Genomic DNA, 19,079 nt, shown 5'->3' with positions numbered 1-19,079 from the left:
CCATCACCCTAATGGTTAAGTTTAGGATGGGGGGGTAGGGAGCTCCTTAGTACAAAGAGCTCCACATTTGTGCTGTGCAGGAGCACTATGGATCCTCTCTTTTCTCACACTCTCCTCTCGCTGTCTCTTGCTCTTTCCTCTCTCGCTCTCTTTCTTCTCTCTCTCCTGTAACATACAAGACTGAAATTCTAGCCATTCAGACTGTCTGGGGGAATAGGTATGGGTCGGGCTGGGTTAGAGGGATATGATGCCTCATTTCCTGTCCCGTTGGGCCGTGATGTCACGCGATCCGCCAGCATCCGCGGAATGTCATCTCAGCTTCCTGAAAAGTCCATTTGTCATTGGCTCCCTCATTCGCTTGATAAAAAATGTCTGTGTGTGTGTGTGTAAGGGAGGATACGGTGGAGTTGATGAAATCTCAAATATGTTTTTTGCACCTGCTGAATTGTATTTGAGTTGGGTCGATATGGTTGTGTTTTGAGGTTTAGCTGACATGATTGGACAGCCATTTTCTTGAGGGCATGTTCAGTTAGCTTTTTTTTCTTAGTTGAATGGATGCCTACATCTTATACACTCCATTGCATTACACAGGGACTATTACATCACAGCTTGACAGTCACAAGACGAACCATAGGAGAGCATACCAATACAGAAGCAGATTCAACACACAGTGAAACTAACTGCATTGGCCAGTTGCCACTCACCTCTAACAGGAATCAGTTGAGTGATTTCTGGCCAATCGGTTTAACCCAAACCACGTTCCTGGCGTTGCCTGCACCGTTTACACCCCGTGTTCAGAGCGATTTCAATCGATCACACCCAATAATTGGCCACTGATGAGTGTTATCACATCAATCCGCCCCCACCCTGAATACAATACAGTAATCCTGCTCTCGTCCCCAGGACCCCCTGTGGAAGGTGCGACGCAGCCAGAAGCTGGACATGTCGGCCCGTCTGGAGCTGCAGTCGGCCCTGGACGCAGAGATACGGGCCAAGCAGCTGGTCCAGGAGGAGCTTCGCAAGGTGAAGGCCTCCAACATCTCCTTCGAAAGGTCAGCCCCCCTCCAACAGGGAACAGCATTTCACCATTCTTAGAAAATACATCATTGTATTTAGTTATTGTTTTTTTGTACCTCCAATATTATTTTTGACATTGTACACTTGGTTTAGACAGTTGGTAACAGAGGGGAAGATGGGTAAGTGGGAGTTCAGTAGGAAAGGTGGACACTGGTATTTTAACCGCAACGCAGTGTGTGTGTGTATACATACATACACACATACATACATACATACATACATACATACATACATACATACACACACACACACACACACACACACACACACACATACATACATACATACATACATACATACATACATACATACATACATACATACATACAGTCAGTACCTTCAGAAAGTATTCAAACCCCTCAACTTTTTCACACATTTTGTTGTTAGTCTGATTTTAAAATTGACCATACATACCTTGTCACTGACCTACACACACTACCTCAATTTCGAAGTGGAATTATGCTTTTTTTTTTATTCTTACAAGTCAATTAAAAATGAGAAGCTGAAATGTCTTGAGGCAATAAGTATTCAACCCCTTTGTAATGGCAAGCCTGAATAAGTCCAGGAGTTCAAATTTGCTTAACAAATCACATAATAAGTTGCATGGACTCACTCTGTATGCAATAATAGTGTTTAACATGATTTTTGAATGACTTCCGCATCTCTGTACCCCACATATTACAATTATCTGTAAGGTCCCTCAGTCATGCAGTACATTTCAGGGAGGTTTTCCAAAACCACAAAGACCAGGGATGTTTTCCAATGCCTCGAAATGAAGGGCACCTGTTGGTAGATGGGTAAAAATATATATATATTGTATATCCATTTGAGCATTCTGAAGTTAATAATTACATTTGAATGGTGTGTCAATACACCCAGTCACCACAAAGATACAGGCATCCATCCTGCTTAACGCCGTTGCCCGAGAGGGAGGAAACCGAGTTGAATGGCTGTGATAGGAAACAACTGAGGATAGATCAACACCATTGTAGTTACTCCACAATACTAACCTTGACAGAGTGAAAAGGAGGCCTTAACAGCATAAAAATATTCCCAAAACGTGTCCTGTTTGCAACAAGTCACTAAAGTAATACTGCAAAAAAAATGTGTCAAAGCAATTCACTTTTTGTCCTAAATACAAAGTGTTATGTTTGTTGCCAATACAACCAAATTCAAACACACTCCATATTTTCAAGCATGGTGGTTGCATCATGTTATGGGTATGCTTGTAATCGGTAAGGGAAACCCAGCTGCGAGCTGCCCAGTGACTCAAGCTTATCAGATGAGCTAACCCCACATACCTAGACCCAAGACCCCACATACCTAGACCCAAGACCCCACATACAGTGGGGCAAAAAAGTATTTAGTCAGCCACCAATTGTGCAAGTTGTCCCACTTAAAAAGATGAGAAGCCTGTAGGTACACTTCAACTATGACAGACAAAATAAGAAAAAAAATCACATTGTAGGATTTTTAATAAATGTATTTGCAAATTATGGTGGAAAATAAGTATTTGGTCAATAACAAAAGTTTATCTCAATACTTTGTTATATGCCCATTGTTGGCAATGACAGAGGTGAAGACTTACAGAAAACATTTGACAAGGTTTTCACACACTGTTGCTGGTATTTTGGCCCATTCCTCCATGCAGATCTCCTCTAGAGCAGTGATGTTTTGGGGCTGTTGCTGGGCAACACGGACTTTCAACTCCCTCCAAAGATTTTCTATGGGGTTGAGATCTGGAGACTGGCTAGGCCACTCCAGGACCTTGAAATGCTTCTTACGAAGCCACTCCTTCGTTGCCCAGGCGGTGTGTTTGGGATCATTGTCATGCTGAAAGACCCAGCCACGTTTCATCTTCAATGCCCTTGCTGATGGAAGGAGGTTTTCACTCAAAATCTCACGATACATGGCCCCATTCATTCTTTCCTTTACACGGATCAGTCGTCCTGGTCCCTTTGCAGAAAAACAGCCCCAAAGCATGATGTTTCCATCCCCGTGCTTCACAGTAGATATGGTGTTCTTTGGATGCAACTCAGCAATCTTTGTCCTCCAAACACGACGAGTTGAGTTTCTACCAAAAAGTTATATTTTGGTTTCATCTGACCATATGACATTCTTCCAATCTTCTTCTGGATCATCCAAATGCTCTCTAGCAAACTTCAGACGGGCCTGGACATGTACTGGCTTAAGCAGGGGGACACGTCTGGCACTGCAGGATTTGAGTCCCTGGCGGCGTAGTGTGTTACTGATGGTAGGCTTTGTTACTTTGGTCCCAGCTCTCTGCAGGTCATTCACTAGGTCCCCCCGTGTGGTTCTGGGATTTTTGCTCACCGTTCTTGTGATCATTCTTGTGATCATTTTGACCCCACGGGTGAGATCTTGCGTGGAGCCTCAGATCGAGGGAGATCGAGGGAGATTATCAGTGGTCTTGTATGTCTTCCATTTCCTAATAATTGCTCCCACAGTTGATTTCTTCAAACCAAGATGCTTACCTATTGCAGATTCAGTCTTCCCAGCCTGGTGCAGGTCTACAATTTTGTTTCTGGGGTCCTTTGACAGCTCTTTGGTCTTGGCCATAGTGGAGTTTGGAGTGTGACTGTTTGAGGTTGTGGACAGGTGTCTTTTATACTGATAACAAGTTCAAACAGGTGCCATTAATACAGGTAACGAGTGCAGGACAGAGGAGCCTCTTAAATAAGAAGTTACAGGTCTGTGAGAGCCAGAAATCTTGCTTGTTTGTAGGTGACCAAATACTTATTTTTCCACCATAATTTCGCCATCCCACATGGTTGGCCCCATTTGACCTTTTAAGTCTATCTTCTGTCTTTCAAGGGTTCAAACGAGAAAGAGCTTGTGCAGGTTAGCTAGCTAGCTACATGCTGATTGATGGAAAGGGGAAGTTTTATTTCGGTTTTAAGTGGGCATGAATGGGAAAGAGGGAAGAGGATGAATCATAACCCACTTTTTTCCTCTTTCCTTCACACACACACACACACACACACACACACACACATAGCAAACTGAAGGATTCAGAGTCCAGGAGCAGAGATATGGTAGAGCAGCTGGAGATCATGAAGAAGGACTTGGAGGAGAGCCGTTCCCGCTCAGACAAAGGTTGGTCTACCATACTCTTAACCCTTGTTTTTACCCTAAAACAGGGCTCCACAGCTGGTGAGACAAACTTTCCCCGCGGGTGATTTTATTTGTCCCACAAATATTTTTTCTTCACGTAAGACTGTAAAAACACCAGCTAATCGGCTCAAAGTCATTTTTTTGAAAGTATTCCCATTCACATAATAGAGGCAGATGTATGTAAACATATACAACTTTAAACAAGGTTTGACATTGATGTTTTAGTCAGATATATATGTTTGGGCATCTTGCGATCAATTTGCAAATTATTTGTAATTATGTTCCGGCTTCCTGACCCATCTGCTCAAGACAAAATCGGCCCACGGCTGAATCTAGTTGATTATTCCTGCTCTCAACTGTCCCTGGCAAATGTCAACGTACAGAAATAGGTTGTTTGGTAGAGAAAATAACACAAATGTATAATTGGTGTTTGTACGGATACGAAACGTTTGGTTTTATTTGATCATTGGAGATACACATTCGTCAAATCAAACTTATTAGTCACATGCGCCAAATACAACAAGTGTAGACTTTACCATGAAATGCTTTACTTACAAGCCCTTAAGCAACAGTGCAGTTCAAGAAGAGTTAAGGAAATATAATATATTTATCAAGTTGATTAAAATATAAAGTAATAATAAGTAACACAATAACAATAACGAGGCTACATACAGGGGTTACCGAGTCAGTGTGCGGGGGTACAGGTTAGTTGAGGTCATATGTACATGTAGGTGGGGGTGTAGTGATTATGCATAGATAATAAACAGCGAGTAGCAGTGGTGTACAAAAGGGAGGGGGGGGGTCAATGTAAATTGTCCGGTGGCGATTTTATTAATTGTTCCGCAGTCTTATGGCTTGGGGATAGAAAGCTGTTGATTAGCCTTTTGGTCCATTCGTCCATAACTACTAATGATTACGTCTCATAGAGAAACATTTCATTTCATTCTCTAGTCAGTTACATGTTTCCCTTCAACTGTACTTCGGTATTCCTCTGTAGAATTAGTATAAATGCTATGCTCAGGCTGTCCTTGTCTTCTAAATACAGGTCTGAAACTGCCCGATTTCCAGGACTCCATTTTTGAGTACTTCAACACCTCTCCACTGGCCCACGACCTGACGTTCAGAGTGAGTGTCTCTCTGCATGTCTTTCTCTCCCCCCGTCACATGTCCGTAACAAACCTTAACAGCCACTTTCTCGCAGTATCTATGTGTGTATCGATGGTGACAGGACAGTGGGAGTTGATTCATATATTTCAGAGGGTGGAGGACTTGGCATGGCTGGTGTCCCACAGAGCTAGATGGGAGTCAGAATAAAGATGGCATTGCAGATGGCACCCCTGTGGTTAAATGCATACAGACACACACACACACACACACAGACTGGCTGGCTGGCTAGTGCTGTTGTCACACTCGCATAGTCACACAATTTATAAACAGACATGCGCACATGTATACACACTTACATTGAAATCCTTAAAAAGAGAGGCCCAGTTCAATTTTGAACTTTGAACTGGTACACACAGTTCAAAGTGCGAAAGGGAACAAGCTCCGGAGTTTATATCACCATGCCCTCTGATGTACTCAATCAGGTCATCACCACAAAGAACTTCAAAGTTACGGAGAGGGGGGGGTGCAAGCAGAAAAGTACCTCCTGACCCTCCAACCCATGGAATAAATCGGGGTAATTTTACCCATCCGCACACGGTAACCTGATACAGCTGCCAAGGTTTGGACAGGATCTGCAGCTAATGGACCAACGTTATGAGAAGGGCTCAGGGCCGCAAAAGAGAGGTACAAGAAAGCTTGCCATGACCTGAACTTAATGAGACGGAGAAGATGGACAAAACTATCAGCTGCTAACCTGCTTCTCACTTTCAACACCACTAGCGCACGCTGCTTTGTGGTCGACTGATCTCGCTGCTCAGCACAACCGTGAACCTGGGGGTTTTTCAACACCTGGCTACCCCGAGGTTGTAAAAATAGGGATTAGTCAGCATTGAAGCCGCTAGGTCAGCATAAAGGCCCCAGAAGACCTGATTCAGTGTTGTTTCAGAGGAAACGGCTTGTGGTGAAGGGGCCATTTTGTCTTAGTTCCCTCAATTTTCTCAGGGACATAAATTGACACACGATAAACCATTGGAAGCGGTGGTCTAAGCATGTCCTTGCAGTAAACCCTGTTGAATGACCTTATCAACTTTGGCCCCATTATGTTCTTGTTCTGCAAAAGAACCCCATAAAACCCCCAAAACATTAAACCATAAACCCCCAAAAACCTGTGCTTTTTTTTTGTCCCTCTCGTGTGTCACCCTTCCAAAAAAGGAATCGGTCTCTTCCTCGTCCGCGTCCTCTCTGCTAGCGTTTTGGGATGAAGTAAGTGGTTTCCTCAGAGCTCCTTCCCCCATTTTCTCAGTTAATCCCTAACCCGGGGGGGTTGTGCTGCCAGCATACAAAAAGGTTGGGAGAAAATAGAGGTTTCTCCAGGTGTGTTGCCCTGTTTTTAGCAATTAGCAGTTTTCCATTAGCATGCTAATATGGGCTAATATAGCCTCTTGTCTCTTATGGTAGTGTGCATGATAGTTTAAACTTTTCCTAGTATTTCTATTGTTACTATTGTGAACAGGCTAGCTGCTACATGTTTAGTTGAATACAATTACTGTGATTAGCACAGATTGTAGCTAATGCTAATTTAGCTAGAAGGATTAAAATTATGCTATAATAGACCTTTTCACAGCTGGTGGCACTCTCCCCCTGTAGTTAACCTTCCCCTATGTTAGCATTAGCTTATGTTGGGCGCTAAAAGGTTTGCGAGCATCTCCTCTGGAACGTGCTCCTTCTGCATTAGCATCCCCAATGCCTTAATCCCTCCCCTCTCTCTCTAACCGCCAATACTGCTAACGTCCGTCAGAATCCCTCAGTAGTATAACCAGTCACCTCACAAAACCCTGTTTAACCATTTGCATATTTGTTAGCTGCCTACACAACTAACGAAGAAACAAAACAAACTAACCCCATGGCAGCACACTGAGAATATTGACGAGCTAGACCTTTTCAGTGTGTGTCTTTAGCCAGTGATTTGGTTGGGAGGATGTAGAACCTGCCTTCATTTTAGTTTAATTAAAAGATGATTAGGGTAGGATCCCAAATGACCTCCCATGATTTCTCCTAATTTTGTCAATCTTTTTGGTTGTATTTATAAATCAAATAAAAAAATAATAAAAAAATGAAACCTTATCAGTAACATTGTTAGGCTGTAAGTGTTTGATGTACGCTACATTTGTGTCTATGTTAAGAATCACATTTAAAATAACAATGTTTATATGGTAAGTATTGTTTATGATTTCAATGTGTCATCTGTTAACTCATTGTTTTGACTCTTAAGTGGACCGACCGTACACTGAAGATTTCTTACAACACAGTCTAGTAGACCATGAAAATACTGAATGATAAAAATGATTTGTGTGTAACACAGTATACTGCTCGTATTAGGATTGTGACATGCTAAAAGTGGGCTTGTATTTTGGTTTTATTCACCAAACCCCTTCAGCTCGACACCTGTTCCGAGTATGCCTTCATGATGGTGAAATACTATGCGTCTGCAAAATGGCATATATATTATAAACTGGGGGGTTCAAGCCCTGGATGCTGATTGGCTGACAGCCGTGGTATATCAGATCTTGTTCCACGGGTATGATGAAACATGTATTTTTACTGCTCTAATTACGTCGGTAGCCAGTTTATAATACCAATAAGGCACCTCAGGGGGTTTGTGGTATGTGTCCAAGAACAGCCCTTAGCCCTGTGGTATATTGGCCATATACCACACACCCTCATGCCTTATTGCTTAAATATAGCATAGGCAGTTGCTATGTGTATGAGTTGATGCAGGTGTTGTTGAGATGTGTTCCCTTCCTCAGAAGGAGGCATCGAGAGATGGGCACTTAGCACCACCTACTGGCTGCCTAAATGCTCCCTTCAGCCCTTCAGATAGAAATGAATCACTGATACAGGGTCAGCTATATTTTAACTCTCTAATGGATTGGAGATTGGCTAGTCTGATTCCAGAGCTGTGGACACGTGCAACCTCAAGCATGTTTTATCTTGGCCAGGTCGCAATTGTAAATGAGAACGTGTTCTCATCTTGCCTACCTGATTACTTTAAATAAAGGTGAAATTTAAAAAATGCCACCTAGTGCTATAGTTGTCAGTGCCAGTGACCCTAGTGTATATGTCTGTCTATAGCAAACGCAAACATTTCCTCCCAGTACACACACACACACTCATCTGTCTCGTCATCCCTCTCCCTCCTCCAGACCAGCTCTGTCAGCGAGATAGATGCCACGCCCCAGAAGTCAGACGTCCCTTCCTCGTCGCCCTCCGTGGCCTCTGAGCAGGATGTGAGTGTTCCATCGTGCGCACACACACACACACACTTCCGTCCATATCGCACATCCCTCCCAGACATCCTTTCTCCAGACGTTCCCTGTCTCATCCCAGTTCACATTGTATTTTTCACATGCTTGGTAAACAGGTGTAGACTAACAGTGAAATGCTTGGTAAACAACAGGTGTAGACTAACAGTGAAATGCTTGGTAAACAACAGGTGTAGACTAACAGTGAAATGCTTGGTAAACAACAGGTGTAGACTAACAGTGAAATGCTTGGTAAACAACAGGTGTAGACTAACAGTGAAATGCTTCTTAAACAACAGGTGTAGACTAACAGTGAAATGCTTCTTAAACAACAGGTGTAGACTAACAGTGAAATGCTTGGTAAACAACAGGTGACTAACAGTGAAATGCTTGGTAAACAACAGGTGTAGACTAACAGTGAAATGCTTGGTAAACAACAGGTGTAGACTAACAGTGAAATGCTTCTAAACAACAGGTGTAGACTAACAGTGAAATGCTTGGTAAACAACAGGTGTAGACTAACAGTGAAATGCTTGGTAAACAACAGGTGTAGACTAACAGTGAAATGCTTGGTAAACAACAGGTGTAGACTAACAGTGAAATGCTTGGTAAACAACAGGTGTAGACTAACAGTGAAATGCTTGGTAAACAACAGGTGTAGACTAACAGTGAAATGCTTGGTAAACAACAGGTGTAGACTAACAGGGAAATGCTTGGTAAACAACAGGTGTAGACTAACAGTGAAATGCTTCTTAAACAACAGGTGTAGACTAACAGTGAAATGCTTCTTAAACAACAGGTGTAGACTAACAGTGAAATGCTTGGTAAACAACAGGTGTAGACTAACAGTGAAATGCTTCTTAAACAACAGGTGTAGACTAACAGTGAAATGCTTCTTAAACAACAGGTGTAGACTAACAGTGAAATGCTTCTTAAACAACAGGTGTAGACTAACAGTGAAATGCTTGGTAAACAACAGGTGTAGACTAACAGTGAAATGCTTCTTAAACAACAGGTGTAGACTAACAGTGAAATGCTTGGTAAACAACAGGTGTAGACTAACAGTGAAATGCTTCTTAAACAACAGGTGTAGACTAACAGTGAAATGCTTGGTAAACAACAGGTGTAGACTAACAGTGAAATGCTTGGTAAACAACAGGTGTAGACTAACAGTGAAATGCTTCTTAAACAACAGGTGTAGACTAACAGTGAAATGCTTACTTACGGGTCCTTCCCAACAATGTAGAGAGAGAGAGAGATAATAACATGTAATAAATAATAATTAATTATTAGTCATCATTGTAAAATTTAATATTTTAATGTATGCTATGATTCACAATGCCTGTTGTTCATTTTAACAGGGTTTAGGTGTGTTGTAACCAATGATTAATATATACACTAGATGACTGGTAGGGGGCACTGTGTTGAAGGCACGGTGCCTCCATTTTGGCACTACCTCCCCCACCATTGTAAAAAGATATATATTTTATTAGACATCTTAATGCACATTTTTTATTTATTTAACCTTTATTTAACTAGGCAAGTCTGTTAAGAACAAATTCTTATTTACAATGACAGCCTAGAAACAGTGGGTTAACTGCCTTGTTCAGGGGCAGAACGACAGATTTTTACCTTGTCAGCTCAGGGATTCGATCTAGCAACCTTACGGTTACAGGCCCAACACTCTAACCACTAGGCTACCTGCCACCCCTAATGTGAACTCAACATAAACATTTAACAATCATATTTCCTTAAAGTATAATTGTTTTAAGATTACGACTGTTACTGTCCTCACTACAACACAAATAGATGTAATATGGTCCTTGAAACATTTAATTGAAAACCTCTCAATTGCCAATACATAGCATCAGCAATCCAGGGTTTATACACGTCATTGGTTAAAACTCACTGTCAATATAGGATAAGAGGTGAAATGCAGGGAAATTCTTCCAATGAATTAATTAAATGTATCTTTAGAAGTAACAATTGACCTCCTTCCTGATTGTTAGCTAATTAAATGACTCTTGACCTCCTTTCTGATTGTTAGCTAATTAAATGACTCTTGACCCCCTTCCTGATTGTTAGCTAATTAAATGACTCTCTTGACCCCCTTCCTGATTGTTAGCTAATTAAATGACTCTCTTGACCCCCTTCCTGATTGTTAGCTAATTAAAGGACTCTCTTAACCCCCTTCCTGATTGTTAGCTAATTAAATGACTCTTGACCCCCTTCCTGATTGTTAGCTAATTAAAGGACTCTCTTGACCCCCTTCCTGATTGTTAGCTAATTAAATGACTCTTGACCCCCTTCCTGATTGTTAGCTAATTAAAGGACTCTCTTGACCCCCTTCCTGATTGTTAGCTAATTAAATGACTCTCTTGACCCCCTTCCTGATTGTTAGCTAATTAAATGACTCTCTTGACCCCCTTCCTGATTGTTAGCTAATTAAAGGACTCTCTTGACCTCCTTCCTGATTGTTAGCTAATTAAATTACTCTTGACCCCCTTCCTGATTGTTAGCTAATTAAAGGACTCTCTTGACCTCCTTCCTGATTGTTAGCTAATTAAATTACTCTTGACCCCTTCCTGATTGTTAGCTAATTAAAGGACTCTCTTGACCCCCTTCCTGATTGTTAGCTAATTAAATGACTCTCTTGACCCCTTCCTGATTTGTTAGCTAATTAAATGACTCTTGACCCCCTTCCTGATTTGTTAGCTAATTAAATGACTCTCTTGACCCCCTTCCTGATTGTTAGCTAATTAAATGACTCTCTTGACCCCCTTCCTGATTGTTAGCTAATTAAATGAATCTTGACCCCCTTCCTGATTTGTTAGCTAATTAAATGACTCAGTAAAACATAGTCCCAGTAAAGCATAGTTCATGTTTTTACAGTATAGAACCAGGGTCATGTTCATTAAGGTATGCAAGGGAAAACTATTTGTTTCAATTAGTAACTCAATGTAGTCCCTCCCCGCTTTAGTAAATGTTCTTCCATTTGGTGCCTAATGAACCCAGTGCTGTCCTCGCCCCAGTCTGACCAGTTGACCTTTAAACTTTGACCCCTCTCCCACAGGAGCCAGTCCTCAAGCCCACTGCTGTTACCCCTACTGTCCCCTCCCCGGTCTATCCAACATCGCTGCTGACCACACCAAAGGTTCCGCCTGACACTGCTCTCACACACACACACCGCTCTCACATACACACACCGCTCTCACATACACACACCGCTCTCACACACACACACCGCTCTCACACACACACAGCTCTCACACACACACACCGCTCTCACACACACACACCGCTCTCACATACACACACCGCCTCACATAACACACCTCTCACACACACCGCTCTCTCACACACACCGCATCACACACACACCGCTTCTCACACACACACCGCTCTCTCACACACACACCGCTCTCTCACACACACACTGCTCTCTCACACACACACCGCTCTCTCACACACACACCGCTCTCTCACACACACACCGCTCTTAACACAATGCTCTCTCACACACACACCGCTCTCTCACACACACACCGCTCTCTCTCACTCACACTCACACACACACACACACACACACACACACACACACACACACACACAGACCGCTCTTACACACACACACACACACACAGACTGTTAGCTCTCTCTCACACACACACACACACACACACACACACACAGACCGCTCTTCTCTGATTGTTACACACACACAGACCGCTCTTGACCGCTTCTGATTGTCTCTCACACAACACACACACACACACACACACACACACACACACAGACCGCTCTCTCTCTCACACACACACACACACACATTACACACACACACACACACACACACACACAGACCACTCTCTCTCTCTCTCACACACACACAGACCGCTCTCTCTCTCTCATTGACCACTCTCTTCACTCACACACACACACACAGACCCTGATTCTCACTCATTACACACACACACACACAGACCGCTCCTCTCTCTCACACACACACACACAGACCACTCTCTCACTCACACACACACACACACAGACCACTCTCTCTCACTCACACACACACACACACAGACCACTTGTTACACACAATTACACACACACACAGACCGCTCTTCACACACACACCGCTCTCTCACACACACACTCTCACACACACACCTGATTGTTCACACACACACCGCTCTCTCACACACACACACCGCTCTCACACACACACCGTTAGCTACACACACACCGCTCTTGACCCGCTCTCTCACACACACACCGCTTAGCACACAAACCGCTCTCTTGACACACCCGCTCTCTGACTCACACTCACACACACACACACACACACACACACAGACCGCTCTCTCTCTCACACACACACACACACACACACACAGACTGCTCTCTCTCTCACACACACACACACACACACACACACACAGACCGCTAGCTCTCTCACACACACACACACACAGACCCCTTCTCTGATTTGTTACACACACACACACACACACACACACACACACACACACACACAGACCGCTCTCTCTCTCCCCTTCACACACACACACACACACACACCTGACACACACACACACACACACAGACCGCTCTCTCTCACACACACACACATTACACACACACACACACACACACACACACACACACACAGACCACTCTTCTCTCTCTACACACACACACAGACCGCTCTCTCTCTCTCTCACACACACACACACACACACACAACCACTTTGTTCACTCACACACACACACACAGACCGCCTCTCTCACTCACACACACACACACACACAGACCGCTCCACACACACACACACACACAGACCACTCTCTCTCACACACACACACACACACACAGACCACTCTCTCTCACTCACACACACACACACACAGACCACTCTCTCTCACTCACACACACACACACACAGACCACTCTCTCTCACTCACACACACACACACACACACACACAGACCGCTCTCTCTCTCACACACACACACACACACAGACCGCTCACTCACTCACACACACACACACACATAGACCGCTCTCTCTCACTCACACACACACACACACAGACCGCTCTCTCACTCACACACACACACACACACACACCGCTCTCTCTCACTCACACACAGACCGCTCTCTCTCTCACACACACACACACACACACACACACACACACACACACACACAGACCGCTCTCTCTCTCTCACACACACACACAGACCGCTCTCTCTCTCACACACACACACACAGACCGCTCTCTCTCTCACACACACACACAGACCGCTCTCTCTCTCTCACACACACACACAGACCGCTCTCTCTCACACACACACACACACAGACCGCTCTCACACACACACACAGACCGCTCTCTCTCTCTCACACACACACACAGACCGCTCTCTCTCACTCACACACACACACACATAGACCGCTCTCTCTCACTCACACACACACACACACACAGACCGCTCTCTCTCACACACACACACACAGACCGCTCTCTCTCACACACACACACACACACAGACCACTCTCTCACTCACACACACACACACACACACACACACACACAGACCGCTCTCTCTCACTCACACACACACACACACAGACCGCTCTCTCTCTCACACACACACACACACACACACACACAGACCACTCTCTCTCACACACACACACACACACAGACCACTCTCTCTCACACACACACACACACACACATAGACCGCTCTCTCTCACTCACACACACACACACACAGACCGCTCTCTCTCTCACACACACACACACACACACAGACCGCTCTCTCTCTCTCACACAGACCGCTCTCTCTCACACACACACACACACACACACACACACACACACACACACACACACAGACCGCTCTCTCTCTCTCACACACACACACAGACCGCTCTCTCTCTCTCACACACACACACAGACCGCTCTCTCTCTCTCACACACACACACACACAGACCGCTCTCTCTCACTCACACACACACACACATAGACCGCTCTCTCTCACTCACACACACAGACCGCTCTCTCTCTCACACACACACACACACACACACAGACCGCTCTCTCTCACACACACACACACACACACACACACACAGACCACTCTCTCTCACTCACACACACACACACATAGACCGCTCTCTCTCACTCACACACACACACACACAGACCGCTCTCTCTCACTCACACACACACACACACACACACACACACACAGACCGCTCTCTCTCACTCACACACAGACACACACACACAGACCGCTCTCTCTCTCACACACACACACACACACAGACCGCTCTCTCTCTCACACACACACACACACACAGACCGCTCTCTCTCTCACACACTCACACCGCTCTCACACAATGAAAACAACATGCTCCCGCATATGTGCTACCACTCATACTCATAGAATAATTTGACACACACACACAGACCGCTCTCTCACACACACACAGACCGCTCTCTCACACACACCGCTCTCTCACACACACACACACACACACACGCTGTCAGCTTGTCTGTAACACTTGGCTAAGTATTCTGTGTTCTTATCTCTCTCCGTGTGTGTGTGTGTCTGCAGCCCAAAGCTCACCAGCTGAGCATCAAGACCTTCTCCAGCCCCACCCAGTGCACGCACTGCACTTCCTTGATGGTGGGTCTCATCCGCCAGGGCTACGCCTGCGAAGGTGAGTGTCAGACACACACGACCACGCTCTCTGTCACCGGTGCCGGTTAGTTGGGGGGGGACTGGGGAGATTGTGCAGGTTAGTTGGGGGGACTGGGGAGATTGTGCAGGTTAGTTGGGGGGACTGGGGAGATTGTGCCAGGTTAGTTGGGGGACTGGGGAGATTGTGCCGGTTAGTTGGGGGGACTGGGGAGATTGTGCCGGTTAGTTGGGGGGACTGGGGAGATTGTGCCGGTTAGTTGGGGGGACTGGGGAGATTGTGCCGGTTAGTTGGGGGACTGGGGAGATTGTGCCGGTTAGTTGGGGGGACTGGGGAGATTGTGCCGGTTAGTTGGGGGGACTGGGGAGATTGTGCAGGTTAGTTGGGGGACTGGGGAGATTGTGCCGGTTAGTTGGGGGGACTGGGGAGATTGTGCCGGTTAGTTGGGGGGACTGAGATTGTGCCGGCTAGTTGGGGAGATTGTGCCGGCTAGTTGGGGAGATTGTGCAGGCTAGTTGGGGAGATTGTGCAGGCTAGTTGGGGAGATTGTGCCGTTTAGTTGGAGGGGGACTGGGGAGATTGGGTGCAGCATTTTCCTCCCGCTGACACACCACTCGCTATAAATGGACTGTAATGTTTTAACTGAACGGGAGATCTGAAACGGCACCTTATGATTGGACTGCATGTTTCCTTGTGTATATGAGTACTCTCTCTCTTTCTCTCCAGTGTGCTCCTTCATCTGCCATGTATCCTGTAAGGACAATGCCCCCCAGGTGTGCCCCATACCCCCTGAGCAGGCCAAGAGGCCTCTGGGCATCGACGTACAGAGGGGCATCGGCACCGCCTACAAGGGCTTCGTCAGGGTGAGCACCGCGTACTTTGTAACAGGTTATCACCGTGGAAATAGAATGACTAGTTTGCGTTCCTGCGGCCATATTGAGTGTACCTTAAGTGTGCAGCCAGGTTTTTATTTTTTTATTTCCCACCCATTCTAGTCATTATAGTTCTATGATTACATCATGGTCTCTTCATGGTGATACGCTAATATCTTCCTTGAATGTTATTGCTTTGATGTAATCAAGACATTTCAATTCTGTTCAGCTTAACAAGATAGGAGCGTGTGATGTCCAGTTTTTTGGAAATGAATAACAAGAACGGACCTCTCAATTGAAAATTTGCTGCTCTGCCCTCTCCGTCAGATCCCCAAGCCCACGGGGGTAAAGAAAGGCTGGCAGCGGGCGTACGCCGTGGTGTGTGATTGTAAACTCTTCCTGTACGAGGTGCCTGAGGGCAAGTCCACCCAGCCAGGCGTGGTGACAAGTCAGGTCCTGGACCTGAGGTAAGACCTCTATGATGGGGTGTGTGGGAGTGGTAGGTGGGGGGTGTGAAAGGTGTTAGGGAGTGGTAGGTGGGGGGGGCGTTTGAAGGGCGTTTTCTGGGGGAAGTGAAGGATGAAGGGGAGGGTGTGTGGGGGGAGGTGAAGGGGAGGGAGTGGGAGGTGAGGGGAGTCTGGGGAGTGTGAATGGGAGGGTGGTGGTAGGTGGTTGGTGATGAAGGGGTTGGTGTGTGGTAGGTGGTGTGTGTGGTAGGTGGTTGGGTGGTGAAGGGGGTTGGTGTGTGGTAGGTGTGGTGGTTGGTGGGGAGGTGTGTGGTAGGTGTGTGTGGTTGAGGGTGGTAGGTGGTGTGGGTAGGTGGTGTGGTGGTGGTGTGTGGTTGGTGTGTGGTTGGTTGGTGTGGTAGGTGGTTGGTGTGTGGTAGGTGGTTGTGTGTGGTAGGTGGTTGGTGGTGTGGTAGGTGGTGGTGTGGTAGGTGGTTGGTGTGTGGTAGGTGGTTGGTGTGTGGTAGGTGGTTGGTGTGTGGTTGGTGGTTGGTAGGTGGGGTGGTAGGTAGAGGGTGTGTGGGAGGGCTGGCACGATAATGGCATAACCATGTAACTGACAATTATGGATGAAGACCGTGAATAAAATGATTTTCCTTACCGCTCTAATGCATTCATTTTAGATTATTTGCTTGGCTCTGCCCACTTCTCTTGTTCTGCCCACTATGATTAATTTGCTCCCATTGGAATCGACAGGCTCTGGTTAATCTTGACTTAGTTATATAAATCTCTGACTATGTGCTGCTGCAAAGCGGACTGAGAGTAAAGCAGAAAATCAGCCTTCGTCTTGCTATTTGAATGGTTATAACAGTGGCCATGGACATTTGCCTGACAAATAACGGTTACCCAAAATTCCATAACGTTGCAGCCCTTGGGTGTGTGTGTGTTTGGGGGGTGGGGATGTTTGGGGTGGGTGTGTGTGTGTGTTTGGGGGTGGGTGTGTGTGTGTGTGGGTGTGTGTGTGTTGGGGGGTGGGTGTGTGTGTGTGTTGGGGGTGTGTGTGTGTGTTGTGGGTGGGTGTGTGTGTGGGGGTGGGTGGGTGGGGTGGGGGTGGGTGTGTGTGTGTGTGTGTGTGTTGGGGGTGGGTGTGTGTGTGTGTGTGTGTTGGGGGTGTGTGTGTGTGTGTTGGGGGTGGGTGTGTGTGTTGTGGGTGGGTGGGGTGGGGGTGGGTGTGTGTGTGTGTGTGTGTGTGGGGGGGGTGTGTGTGTGTGTGTGTGTGTTGGGGGGGTGTGTGTGTGTGTGTGTGTTGGGGGTGGGTGTGTGTTGGGGGTGGGTGTGTGTTGGGTGTGTGTTGGGGGTGTGTGTGTGTGTGTGTGTGTGTGTTGGGGTGTGTGTTGGGGGTGGGTGGGTGTGTGTGTGGTGGGTGTGGGTGTGTGTTGGGGGTGGGTGTGTGTTGGGGGTGGGTGTGTGTGGGGGTGGGTGGGTGTGTGTGTGTGGGGGTGGGTGGGTGTGTGTGTGTGTGTGTGTGTGTGTGTGTGTTGGGGGGGTGGGTGTGTGTGGGTGTGTTGGGGTGTTGGGGGTGTGTGTTGGGGGTGTGTGTGTGTGTGTGTGTGGGGGTGTGTGTGTGTGTGTGTTGGGGGGGTGTGTGTGTGTTGGGGGTGTGTGTTGGGGGTGGGTGTGTGTTGGGGGTGGGTGTGTGTGTGTTGGGGGGGTGGGTGTGTGTGTGGTGGGTGGGTGGGTGTGTTGGGGGTGGGTGGGTGTGTGTTGGGGGTGGGTGGGTGTGTGTTGTGGGTGTGTGTGTTGGGGGTGGGTGGGTGTGTGTTGGGGGTGGGTGGTGTTGGGTGTGTGTTGGGGGTGGGTGGGTGGGTGTGTGTTGGGGTGTGTGTGTGTGTGTGTGTGTGTGTGTGTGTGTGTGTGTGTGTGTGTGTGTGTGTGTGTTGGGGATGTGTGTGTGTGTGTTTGGTGTGTGTAACACTGTGCTCTGTGTATGTCCACAGAGATGAGGAGTTTTCCGTCAGCTCTGTCCTGGCCTCAGACGTCATCCACGCCACCCGCAAAGATGTCCCCTGCATATTCAGGGTAAACTTTCAACTGCTGTGTGACTAATACCACGTGACTAAAGTTATTATATTGACTCATGTATTATTTAATTGTCATCTGTTCCTAATATGATGTTTCTTGTGTGAGAGAACCCAATAAATGACCTTGAAATAAAGTTACATCTAATGGATGTAAAAACATATGTGTGAGTTACTACGGAAAGTTATGGTGTATCATAAGGCATTATAACCCTTTATGTGAAAAACTTATCGATTACTGTCGTTTTTTATTATAGTCTATTGTTACTATGGGATTATGTTTCCTATGTGGGAAACGTGAAATAATAACTGTACATGGGTTTTATATAATAGCACTTTTCAAGGA

General features: G+C 46.1%; 1 protein-coding gene across 3 annotated transcripts in view; it reads left to right on the top strand.

Annotated features, from left to right (window-relative positions):
* LOC112249825 (serine/threonine-protein kinase MRCK beta-like) overlaps positions 1-19,079 on the top strand; it is a 124,192-nt gene that overhangs the window by 86,749 nt on the left and 18,364 nt on the right. For all 3 annotated transcript variants that reach the window (XM_042319168.1, XM_042319167.1, XM_042319169.1), the window contains exons 18-26: positions 904-1,052; positions 4,097-4,194; positions 5,258-5,337; positions 8,523-8,606; positions 11,695-11,775; positions 15,253-15,358; positions 16,064-16,200; positions 16,537-16,676; positions 18,653-18,734. In XM_042319168.1, the coding sequence (XP_042175102.1) occupies positions 904-1,052; positions 4,097-4,194; positions 5,258-5,337; positions 8,523-8,606; positions 11,695-11,775; positions 15,253-15,358; positions 16,064-16,200; positions 16,537-16,676; positions 18,653-18,734 (957 nt within the window). The remainder of the gene's footprint in view (positions 1-903; positions 1,053-4,096; positions 4,195-5,257; positions 5,338-8,522; positions 8,607-11,694; positions 11,776-15,252; positions 15,359-16,063; positions 16,201-16,536; positions 16,677-18,652; positions 18,735-19,079) is intronic.

Source organism: Oncorhynchus tshawytscha, unplaced genomic scaffold (genome assembly GCF_018296145.1).
Source record: "Oncorhynchus tshawytscha isolate Ot180627B unplaced genomic scaffold, Otsh_v2.0 Un_contig_388_pilon_pilon, whole genome shotgun sequence".
Classification (NCBI taxonomy): Eukaryota; Metazoa; Chordata; class Actinopteri; order Salmoniformes; family Salmonidae; genus Oncorhynchus; species Oncorhynchus tshawytscha.
This window is presented reverse-complemented; position numbering and strand designations above follow the sequence as displayed.